The sequence below is a fragment of the Asparagus officinalis genome, chromosome 5 (genome assembly GCF_001876935.1).
Source record: "Asparagus officinalis chromosome 5, Aspof.V1, whole genome shotgun sequence".
Classification (NCBI taxonomy): Eukaryota; Viridiplantae; Streptophyta; class Magnoliopsida; order Asparagales; family Asparagaceae; genus Asparagus; species Asparagus officinalis.
The window spans coordinates 5,229,515-5,241,707 of NC_033798.1; the positions used below are offsets into that span (position 1 = coordinate 5,229,515).

General features: G+C 36.3%; 2 protein-coding genes across 3 annotated transcripts; one reads left to right on the forward strand and one right to left on the reverse strand.

Moving 5' to 3' along the window:
* LOC109843278 (F-box/kelch-repeat protein At1g16250) lies at positions 482-5,375 on the forward strand. 2 transcript variants are annotated; one of them, XM_020412205.1, is made up of 3 exons: positions 482-522; positions 1,162-1,707; positions 4,568-5,375. In XM_020412205.1, exons 2-3 carry the CDS (start codon positions 1,163-1,165, stop codon positions 5,100-5,102), a joined length of 1,080 nt encoding a protein of 359 aa, XP_020267794.1. In that variant the 5' UTR covers positions 482-522; position 1,162; the 3' UTR covers positions 5,103-5,375. The 2 variants fall into 2 exon arrangements, with proteins under 2 accessions (XP_020267794.1, XP_020267793.1); XM_020412204.1 differs by having other exon boundaries at positions 496-522; positions 1,150-1,707.
* Positions 5,822-11,658, reverse strand: LOC109843628. The gene is made up of 5 exons (XM_020412577.1): positions 11,487-11,658; positions 9,950-10,117; positions 6,652-6,857; positions 6,208-6,299; positions 5,822-6,135 (listed from the first exon to the last, which is right to left on the reverse strand). The coding sequence occupies exons 1-4, from the start codon at positions 11,520-11,522 to the stop codon at positions 6,263-6,265; spliced, it is 447 nt and encodes a 148-aa protein (XP_020268166.1). The 5' UTR covers positions 11,523-11,658; the 3' UTR covers positions 5,822-6,135; positions 6,208-6,262.

Genomic DNA, 12,193 nt, shown 5'->3' on the forward strand with positions numbered 1-12,193 from the left:
TGAAATTTTTCTATTTAGATTTTAAATTAAAAAAATTTCATACACTGCCATTGGCCATTGCTAGTAACATATTTTTGTTTAATTTTGTCTATTTTATTAATCTCTGACTTTAAATAAACATAATAAATTATTCTGATAATTATACTAAAACACTTATCGCATCGATAGAAAAATGCATGACAGAGTATTGAAATAAGATTTTAATATTATGAAACTGTTAATAAAAAAATATCATAATTAATTATAATTGACTTTTAACAATAGCGTGTTCTTTAATAAACATGCTAAAACACCGATTCTCATATCACCAAGTAATTAATAGAAAAAGATAAGCATAATTAATAATTAATTAAGTATGAGGTAGTGGGCTTTTTAGTGGTCGGGCTTGATATCTTACCCTTTACTGTAGGAACATTTTAGCACAAGCTCAATCTGCGAGTCACCGTAACTACTCTGCCTTTATCAAGCCCAGATTCGTTCATCGATTTCCTTCCTGCGAAATTTGGAGCTCACGGACGACGGGTACGAATCTTCCCCAAATTTTTGTTTCTTTTTTCACATTTCCCTTCAAAAATCTTTTATTTATCATATCAATTGTCTTCACTTCCCCCAAAAGAACCGTTCTTTTTCTCATCGAATCTCTAGCCGAGTTCATGGAACCACGTTCAAGTTTCTTAATTCATAACATGAGATTTAAATTTGGAATCAAGAAGACTCGAACTAAATAAATGGTCCTCTTTGATATTAAAGAGATCCTCTTTTGTGATTTCATTCGTGTCCTTTCTTGGTTATTGTTCAACCCTCGCTATTGCTTATTTCAGCTATTGCTTATCCTGTCAATGAGCTTGTTAAATCCAAGATTTTAATATAATCATTACATAAAATGATACTGCAGATTATAATATGCTTGGTATCTGTTTGCCCCGTCAGAAATTTCCAATCTTCCTGATAATTTTTTTGTTTACTTGTACTCAGTTTGTCATGCTATCAATTATTTAAGGGCCTTCAGGGAATTCCAAGTCAATTATAAAACGGCAATACTCTAGTTTATTGCTTGGCTCATGTACCTCTCCGATGACTATATTTTTACCCATAAACGAAGCTTTTTTATAATTTTCTCAGTGAAGTTTCTTTCTTATACCGACACAGAAAATTCTACAGGATGAGTGAAGCTATTATTCCGGGATTGCCCGATGATTTGGCATTTAGATGCTTGGCAAAGATCTCGCATGGATATCATGGATTGCTGGAATGTGTTTCCAAGAAGTGGAGATGGACGATCAAGAGTTCGGATTATGCGAATTTGAAGGCAAAAGAGGGATGGTGTGGGAATTGGTTGTTTGCTTGTACACATATGGGGCATAAGTCTCAGTGGAATGCCTATGATCCAGATGCAAATAGATGGCATCCTGTTCCTGGATTTCCATGGGCAAATTATGAAAGTCTGCGCGGATGTTCGTGTATTTGTGTGTGCAAAAGGTTCCTAGTGGTTGGTGGGTGCTATATGAAAGGGAATCTTGGAACAAATAATGTGATCATGTTTGATCCTTTTAAGCAGCAATGGAGTTGTGTTAGCAGTATGAGAACAGCACGGACCAATTTTGCTAGTGCTGCCATCAATGACAAGGTTTATGTAGCTGGAGGGAACAACTCAGATTCCACTGAAGGTCTTTCTGCTGCAGAAGTTTATGACCCGTATCTGGACAGGTATTTATTACACCATTTTCTCTTTGATACGTATTTTTGCTCTTTTAAGTTGTGATGTATAGTTATGGATACATGGTCGTGAACACTGCCAGTATCTAAAAAAACAGAAACTGGGACAAGGTTATGCATGCATATTTCTTCTACACTGGAAAAATACTTGCGCCCATGTTGATATTAGAAGACACTGTTGGTGTAGTACAGGTCTACCTTATATTTTGCCTTGGTTTGGTATGGGGTAGCACGATAGCAGTATTAAAATTAATCCTTCTAATTCTCTTTTAACTTCAACTTGACAAACCTTTTTAAATTATATTATGAGCATTGCTATTTGGTAATAGTATATAGAAAACAGAAATTCATTATCTTTGCGAAGGTTTGACTATGAGGATGCAAATGAATGTAGGTAATCCAGTCAAGCTATTATGTATCTGCTTTTGACAAATACAGATATTTGTATCCACTTTTGCAGAAACTACCTGACATATCCTGATAGGTATCCAAACATTACAGTACATATCCGGATATATATAAGAGCATGTAAGATGGCACATCCATTAAGTATAGCTAGTATTACATAATGTTATAAAATAAACTTTTAAATCAAAATATAGATTAAGGTAGAAGATTGGACTCAAATTTCCCTTCAAAGCTTCAAGTCAAAATTAAATCTTAGTAGTATATGTACCTCAACCGAGTCTTATTTTTTAAATCAAAGATGGACAGTGAGTTCAACGTCTGCGTTATAAATGTATCCGTGTTTATATCACAAGGAGAAAACAAAGACAAATGTGATAGTACCAATAGCCATTCCGTATATGCTCTGTTACACAATTAGTTAAAATTTGTTCAGGGGCAAAAGTTAAACATTCTTATATAGAAAGCAATTAACTTGAAGTACTCTATAAGTAAAAGAATGTATTCTCTAGAAAAGTTTACATGATTGGTTTGCATATACCACTGGCCACTTGGTTAGGGACAGTAACCGTTGTGTGATAGCTTTGACAATGGGATTATAATCGAGCTGCTAAAGGGTTCAAATTCCTTGAAATAAATCTGGTTGAGGAATTAGCTCGAGCAAGTGCATATGCTGCTTTTCGCTTTTCTCTCTGACATTTGGCCTTTCTATTCGTGGTTGAACAAAGTAGAATCATGTCGTCAGGGATATACTTCACTTGGAGGAGTTCATATGTGGTTCGGTCAGTGATTATGACTTCAGAAAGGCCAACTAGTTGCAAATTGTGGTGCCACTAGCATTACTGTTGCCTCTATGTCCCCTGTTGCTTCCTCTGGATCAGAATCCTATACGTCTTTTTGTTTGGTTGTCAATCCAGCAAAATGTCATCTGCAGCTCATAGAATAGAAGAAAGATTTTCCTTTAACTTTGTCATGGTGCATTTGGCCGTCCATTGGCTTTTATGTATGTCTGTATGTATTTGTGTGTGATTAAGGAAACGAGAGGTCAGTAACCACTAAGCATAAGGGGAAATTCCCTCCAGTGGACATGCATCTATCTAAACTCTAATATCTCCGTTATTTTTTCTTGACCTGATCAGTCATTATGATCTTCACAGCCTATATTGGGGTGTTAATAATCAATAATTTTGGATTTCTTTCTACCCATGTATCTGGTGGACTTTTGATTTGTTGCTGAAAAATCATCAATTTTGCAGTCATCTGATATATGAGTAACAAGAGTAAAATGCTCGTGGGTTTCATTTTATATATATTAAGTGTGGAGATCGGTTTGAACAATGAAAAGCTTCTAGTTAAGACAGAAACATAATGCTTTAAGAGCGCATATGAGAAAAATTTCCCCTGTAATCTCTGATATGGTTTTAAAGTTCCCCAGTAACAAATTAGACGTTTGTTCCCACTTACCAAATTATATGATGGGCCGCCATAATGATCAGTCCATATCATTGATTTTAATTCACACATGAAAAAAATATATAGGGACAAAAAAGTTATATAGTTTAAAGACTTCAATCTATTCATACCAATGTTTGCAAAATGATTGAATGGCCATCAGATGGATGGCATAGAAAATTTCAAAATGGATAATACATTTTGTGACATTATAAATAAGATTTAACAGATTGAGTTGTCCACTGGAATGAGTGGTCATAGATTGGGAAAGGTAGGAATAGACTAAGCAACTATAAAAGCATCACATTTATGACCCATATATGTCAGTATTAGGCTTATATCGATACAAGAAAGAACTGCATTTGGTAAAATAATATATAGAGCTGTTAGCTTTTGATAAGGATGCTTTCTGCATTTGTAAGAATCAGAAACAGATGGAAACGCATCTCGTGTTCCTGATTGTTGTATATGTGACTTTTCAGCAATAAAAATCTCCTGCATATTATAGTTTTGACATTTTTATTTTTTAACTTTTTTCAGGCTCTCAATGTTCATTCATGTTTTACTTTTCATTAACTCTGCCCATCTTATTCTCTGCCAAAAGACAAAATTTTCAGTTAACTTTCCAATCATATATATTTTTCCATCAGGATTGAAAATGATATAACCATATATGAAAGTGAAAACATTGTCAAATAGTTGATAACATGTATTATAGAGAATGAGAAAATTATGAAAATAATTTCAAAATCTTGATAGAAATATTAGAAACGGGAGAAAGAGTATCATGGAATGCTAATAATACTCACCAGACAACAACATTAGCATGTTATAAAAAAAATCATCTAACAGTTCCATTGGAAATAAGTCTGTGTGTGCTTGTGGTGAATTCAGGATCTCTCTAAATCCGTGCAAGTGCACGCGAATGCCTACGCGATATAATTTTCCTACCATTCTATACCATTCTTATTTCTGTTGATCTTGACATATGCAGATGGGAAGATTTGCCTCCGATGCCCTTTGTGCTTTTTGAATGTTTCAGTGTCTCCTATGGAGGCCAATTTCATGTCATTGGGAAGAAAGCAAGCAATTTCGAATATGATACATATGTCATCTTCAATCCTATAAACCAAACATGGCACATTGTTGAAGACTTGTGGCCGTTTTCCAAGTTGTCCCGTGAGTATACGACGGTCACAGATGGTGGTATCTATGCCATACTTGATGATGACATTGTAAAAGTGACAAATAAATATATGAGGCCATTAGGCACATTTCCTGCAATTATTCTTCAAGGTCACGTCCGCCCTTTGAAGCCATTTGGATTTAGCCTTATTGGTTTTAAACAGAAGTTGTATGTTGTGGGAGGCATGGCTCTGAGATATGATTCAGATGCTCGCTCATACGATGTTGTGGAACTAAGTACAGTGAGGTCTTTTGATCCGACAAAAATGCCCCTTGAATGGTGTGATGTTAGACCAATGCCTGTGCAATCCAGCGGTGTAATAGGATGTGCTTTGGTTGAGTAATGATCCTCTCCCATCTTTTGTATCTCATTCCTCTTTGAAGAAAGGATTCATGTACTCATCTCTAAAAATTAGGGATAGAGGCTTTGATGTTGTTGTCGTTGTCGTCAGTCATCAAAGTTGTTGTCTTCATCTTCTTGAATAGTGATGTCATTTAAGGTCTTTCAACTTGATGGTGTTTAGAGCATGTTATTGTATATATGGTCTGTTGTTCTAATGGTATTTGTAACATGTACTTTGCTTATTGCTTCCATTTGATGGGTTTTATTGCGTCAACACGGCTTGTCTGTTTCACATATGCAACATATTCTTGTGTCAGCATGGCTCATCTGTATATTCAGATTATAGAGGTTTTGCAACATATTTTAAGACAAGAATCTTATACGTTCCACGGGATGAAGTGAGACCAAGAAGATTGCTTGTTATGCAAATTTCATGTTGAAGCATATGCAGTTTGTAGATGGTTGCAGAACACAGTGACATCTGCAGAAGAAAATGCCCGACGATGATCTCTATTTCATTTTGATTTGCTATAGCTAATTCTGTTCAAACGTTTCCTGGGATTGATGAAAAAAATGCATTTACATGAAATTTCTAAATAAACCCCGTTAAAAGCTCATCCCAGTTGTATGTTCTTGAAATGGTGTTGCATCCTAACAAAGCACAAGAAGTCCGTACTACTCTATGGAGATGAGCTTCATGATAAAATAGAGACATGGACATTAGGCCGCAGTGCTGTATAAATCTACAGAATATATTTAAACATTTTTAAAAGAATAATCAATCAGTTCATATTACATACAGTTAAATATAACAGGAGACTTTAGCCTCACTCAGAAAGAAAGTCAAAGAATCATAAGCTTTTGTTTTTTGCTCTTTTTGTACCAAACTTGCCAGTTTCCAACTAAACAAACTGAAAGTTGAAACAAAAAGAAGCTCCTGTGCACACGAGTGATACGATGGCAAGCAGCGACACAAATCTTTAGTTGTTTCAAATGAACGATAAGATTGTGTCCTTTGACGAAGAAAGTTCCTGCTGCCAGCATCAAAACATTAACCGATCTTGACCAAATGGATTGTATTGATTATAGCAAAAGAAGGAATATACCTATAGATCATGAATATGCTTTGAACTGCTCCAAAGTCCTGGATCAATTTTATCATCAACCAACGAAGTCAGAGTCATTTTCTCTCGCTTCCCTGCAGTTACATAAAGCATCAGACGCTCATACTTGCTTGTGAGGGAAAAATAATAATAACAACTATGTATCAGAATGCAAAAAAATTCAAATGATAGTAAAAAGAGAACATAAAGAACCCTCTGGTCTTTTCAAAAATAAAAGGCCATATGGGAGTAAATTTCTCCATCAACCAGTCACTTCTGAAGCGAAAAGGCACCAAAAACTTTAAAATTTCTCAGTTCAGAAGAACATCTTTCAACAACCCCCCAAAAAACTAACATTGTCCAGCAAAAGAAATAATTTCTTTGTTAAATCTTAATAGCATTTTCAATCCATATCATAAGCATAATGCAAAAGGTGGGTAGTGTTACCGTGTAGTAGTAAGTTCATCAGGACCTAATCTTTGAACTCTTTGAGCTTCTTCGCGGACACAAACAAGGTTATTTTTCACTTCCTTGCAAAGTCTTCCCTCTAGAAGGCGAACCGGCAACCAAAGCTTCGGCTCTAATTCCACAACATATGAGATTGTAGTCTGGAATTCTTGCCTCGCTCCCTCTTTGCACATACTACTATCAATCTGTATGAAACAACCAACTTTCACTTCAACAAGGATCCAATAACAAAACACATTTAGTTAGCTTGAATTCTATGATCAATCAAGGAAAGTAGGAAATATTTTGAAGAATAGTCCCAATTGATTTAGAAACAATTTTAAGAAATGGATGGTAGTAACATCTACACATAGCATCCTACTAGAAAGAGCATTTGGTATCAGCTATTACTTTAAAATTATATACTCTCTTTTTTTTCTTACAAATTTCCTACTTTTTTTAATATAGTTTTTTTATGGCCAGCTGTATTCATATTCTCAAAATGTTTCATATTCTGCTTGTCCAACCTTGGAAAACCCAATGTGTTGAGCATTTCTTGCAACAAACTACAGTCGATAATCAGCATCAAACTATACCTACAATAAGCATCTTCCCAACTCCAAAGAGAATCAAGATTGTTATTCTTTATACTCGAACTAATTGGAAGGAGAAGCCAGCGTCATTTTTTTATTTTGAAAGGAGAACGCCACATCATTTTTATTCGAATACAAAAACCACCATATAATTTTTAATACCATATAATGAAATATAATAACAATGTGTCCATCTCACATGTACTAGAGTGATAATAAACACATTGTCATATTGTTCTAGTGATGCCTGCTTTTTCCCATTACCCCCTTCTATTTTCACTACTTCCTAAACGAAAGGAATAATAGGGAAATATATGGTTTTTGAACAATCTTGGGCCCAACTGCCATGTACCTGTCGGGCTGCATAGTATTTGAACCATCTTTTGCTTCACAAAGATGCTTAGTATTAAACTATGTCTGAACCACAATGTGTTTGAGAAATGGAAGATCTGAAAGAGTCATCGTGCAACAAATCTTTGTTTACGCTACGTCTGGTAACCAAAGCATTTTTGGCATTTCTATTTTGTTTTTGCTAAAAAAAACGGAGCATGTTGGGGAACCGGCCCATTTCTCTATACTAAAACACAACCAACCTCAAAATTCAACGGTTATCTCAAAACAACAAAAAGTTTTTTGAGTCTAGGGTTTTAGTTTTCTCCCAAAACATTGAGCCCCCAATTTCATAAGCTTTTCTCCTTACCATCTCCTCCAAGTAGATCACCGTGGCCTCGCCACCGTCAAGTCACCAACCGTCGTCACCGTCTCCTCCAAGTAGATCGCGGACACCATCACCACCACCGCCATCTCCTGCCAATAGATCGCTGCTGCCATCGTTACCACAAAGTCGTCGACTGCCGTCGTCCTCATTTTCTGTCAAATCTTTTTCAAAAGGTATATTCTTTCTCTCGTCATCACCTAATCTCCTCTCACTTACTCCTCTTCTCCTATTATTCTGATATATCTTTGATTCCTCCACCATTTGACCAATTTTATTGCTGTAAATTTGGCTCTAATTGGTATTTGTTTGGGATGGATTTTGATTTTGCTCTAATATGTGTCAATTTGGTTGTGCCTAATTTATGTAGTTTGTTCCAATTTCTATAGTTTGTTTTAAGTTTGACAAATTTTGTTGGATAATGGTGGCGGTGGTGAAGGTAGCGGCGGGAAGGATATTGGTGTTGATAATAATTGGAACTAGTGCCTGATGATATTTAAAAAAATACTTTTTTAAGATATGATGACGTTTTCAAAACACTTTAGGAGAAAAAACACAAAACCAAGGTGTTTTTCTAGAATAACACCATGGTAGCCAAACAAAGCCTTAGATAGTAGATATAACCAAAAATGTTTAGGTGTAATGAAATTGAATTCCCCAGTAGTCAATAAAGTTGGATTATTTGAGTTCAATGGAATATACACTCTTCTGTAATGACAAAAAGCGTGATATATTTTGACTGGTTTTCTCATTCTTTTGTCACCTTGAAAGAGGAAGTAGCAACATGCTATCAATATGTTCCCTAAAATTACTACAGGTTTAGCCATGTTATTTTTTCTTCTTGTGTTTTTCTAGAAAAACACCTCGGTGTTGTGTTTTTTCTCTTGAAGTATCTTGAAAACACCATTGTGTTTTTTAAAAGTGTTTTTCAAGTATCATCAAGCACTAATTCCTATCCTTATCAACATCGATATCCTTCCCACCGCCACCATCACCACCGCCATCATTAGCCGACAAAATTTGTCAACTTAGAACAAACTATAGAAATTAGAACAAACTACGAAAATTAGGTACAACCAAATTGACACTTATTAGGGCAAAATCAAAATCCATCCCAAACAAATACCAATTACAGCTTACAATAAAATTGATCAAATGGTGGAGGAATCAAAGATATATCAGAATTATAGGAGAAGAGAACTAAGTGAGAGGAGATTAGGTGATGACGAGAGAAAGAATATACCTTTTGAAAAAGATTTGACAGAAAATAAGGACGACGGTGGTCGGCGACTTTGTGATAGTGATGGCGGCGGCAATCTACTGGGAAGAGATGGTAACGGCGGTCGGCAACTCCGTGGTAGCAATGGCAGTCGCAATCTACTTGGAGGAGACAGTGACGACGGTCGGTGACTTCATGGTAGCAAGGTGACGGCGATCTATTGAGATGGTAAGGAGCAAAGCTTCTGAAGTTGGGGGCTCAATATTTTGAGAAAAAACTAAAACCCTAGATTCAAAACAACTTTTCGTTTTTTCAGAAAGCTGTTGAATTTTTGGGGTTGGTTGTGTTTTAGTATAGAAAAATGGACCGGTTCCCAAACGTGTTACGTTTCTTTTTTTAGCAAAAACAAAACAAAAGCACCAAAAATGCCCTGGTTACCAAATGTAGCCTTAGCTAGTTCTATATTAGACCTCAAATCTTCATGTTTTTACATTAGACCCACAAATCTTAAGTTGTCTTTTAAATAAGTCCCTCATTTCGAACAAATATGAAGACTTGGGGGGTCTAATTTAGAATTATGAACATTTGAGGATCTCATCTCGAACTAACAATTATTTGTGGGTCAAATATGACAAAAGCAAAATAAATACTAGATATCTTCAGTTGACTAACTTATTGTAATTCATGAATCATAAAGAAAGCGAACTTCAACTCCAACATGGAAGAAAGTACACGAAAATTAAAGAAGGAGAGATATATCTTCATCTTCACCTGCTCAATGGACCATCTGCCTTCAAATGTCTGAAAATCACCTTCCACCATCTTGAAATCAATCTCTCTCCTTCGACCAGATGGAAGATACTCAACATCTTGCTCATAACACTCCAAGACACCCTTGGCATCAAATTTCAACCCTAATGCAAGGTCCTGCTGACCAACCTGTTTCCAGTTCCCATTAAGAAATCTCCTAACCTTTAACCTAACTTCCAAAACACTAACGAGAGGTAAAGCAAAAGTCACACCTCAATCAATTCCAAAAAATAAACACAGAATGTATATCCACCGAAATTTAGATTTCGGTTGAAATTTCAATCTTGGATCCAAAGATAGCGAACAATAATAAATAACACAACTACTAAATAGTACAATAATAAATATTAACAATAATGTGATGGCAATAAAATGTTAAGTAAACCCTCTCTAACTTCTTACTAGAGTCAGATGCCAACCCTGTCCAAGCAGATTGCAACAGGTTAGTATTTATGTGGGTTGATTAGTGTATATTTTGTTAGACTTGTCCAAATTAGCTTAGAGTCTTAGACGTGGTTTACTAAGTTAATTCGTTCATATTTTTTCAGATAGTCAAGATCAACTTTAAATAATTCACTATAGTTTCTAGCATGTAAAGTTAAGACTATTATTAAGTAGCAATAGTTCAATGGATCAAGTTCTTTGTGCGAAGAAATATTGACACTTTGTTATCATGTTATCTTCTTCTTCTTCTTCTTCTTCTTCTTCTTCTTTTTAAAATTTACTTCTCCCTTCTATTTCCGCTTTCCACCTTAATCTTTAAACGCATCAATAAAACCAACTTCCTACTATGCTCTGTATTATGGTTCACATCAACCCGCTTTACTAATGTAGGGTTTGTCATCACATAGTAAAGATTATATCAAGAACAACACCGTCTTCTTCTTCTTCTTCAATTCATTTCTACATTATCATTTGAAAAATCATGAAAATATTTCTCATGGGTTAATTGCTTATAAACACTGGCGGAGCCAAGGGACAGGGGCCCCAGACTTTTTACAAATGACTATATATATATATGAGTGCTTTCATATTAGTCTCTCAAATCTTTCACATTTGAAATTGGTCCTCAAAGCTTTCATATTTAAAATTAATCCCTCAAATCTCTCATAGTTGGAAGTAGTCCCTCACATCAAATCTTCAAATCTTGCAATTAGTCTCCCAAATCTTTGAAGCGTTTGAAATTACCTTTCGTTATATTGCCACCCAGATTGTTAACCGTGCACTAGTTAAACAAGAACGTGTAATTACCAAATCAATCAAAATCAACACCAAAATCCATCAAAATCAGGCTCGAAATAATGGGTGCATGATCTGAAACGAATCAAGTATTCACAAAATTGTCCTCTTTTTCTTTCTTTTTCTATTTTTCACCTGCTTACATCTATGACAGCTAATTATGCATTTTGGAAACTTGATTGCTTTTTTCACCTACTTTAATTTAAGCCCCTAACCCCCGCAAATAAAACCCAAAAATCATTAAAAACCCAAAAATTACCTGATACAGCCTCGCGAATTTATCCCCCTTCTCCATCAACTGGCTCACGGCCAAGCTCGGGATGAAGCCCGCCAAGCCCTCGTAATCCGTTAACACCCCCCAGACGGTTTCGAGATCCGCGTCGACCCGGATCCGAGACCGGATGACCCTCCGGTTCTTCTTCTCCTCCGCTTTCTGAACCTCGATCTCGAACCCGTCATCCTCGACCGAGACCGATTCGGGTTCGGGTTCGGGTTCGGGTTGGAAACTGGATTCGGGTGCGGATCTTGAGAGGGCGACGGGTTTCGGGTGGTGGAACGGTGGCGGGTTTGGGAGGAAAGTTGGGAGCGAAGCGGGTTTTGAGGGCAGCGGGGGCGGTTGGACCGGAGGAGCGGGGAGTGGGGGGGTGGCGAGTGGTGCGGCTTAGAGTGCACATTTCTGTTTCCGTTTCTTTTTTGAGGTCCTTTTTTTCCGTTTTGTGGTGCGTGACTTTTAGCAGTTAGCGGGTTTTGTTTTATGATTAGTACCACATCTCAACATTTGAATTCCTCGAACTTTGCCCCTGCAATTGCACAGTGGGAATACTGCGAATCAGGTCCCGATTCTAGGGCTATTTGTCCACACGGTCATTCAATAATACTTTCCTATATTGCATAATCTAAGGCGACCTAAGCACTCTCGAGACAAATATGCTACTCATCGTCCGTCTCCATTAAACTCTCTTCTCT

What these genes read in the sequence shown, in the direction of transcription:
- LOC109843278 (XM_020412205.1), top strand. Translation starts at nt 1,163, where the DNA reads ATGAGTGAAGCTATTATTCCGGGATTGCCCGATGATTTGGCATTTAGA. An exon ending in TATGACCCGTATCTGGACAG is followed by an intron (nt 1,708 to 4,567) that starts GTATTTATTACA and finishes TGACATATGCAG; the next exon opens with ATGGGAAGATTTGCCTCCGA.
- LOC109843628 (XM_020412577.1), bottom strand. Translation starts at nt 11,522, where the DNA reads ATGGAGAAGGGGGATAAATTCGCGAGGCTGTATCAG. An exon ending in AATTCGCGAGGCTGTATCAG is followed by an intron (nt 10,118 to 11,486) that starts GTAATTTTTGGG and finishes AACTGGAAACAG; the next exon opens with GTTGGTCAGCAGGACCTTGC. An exon ending in GATGAACTTACTACTACACG is followed by an intron (nt 6,300 to 6,651) that starts GTAACACTACCC and finishes ATGTAACTGCAG; the next exon opens with GGAAGCGAGAGAAAATGACT.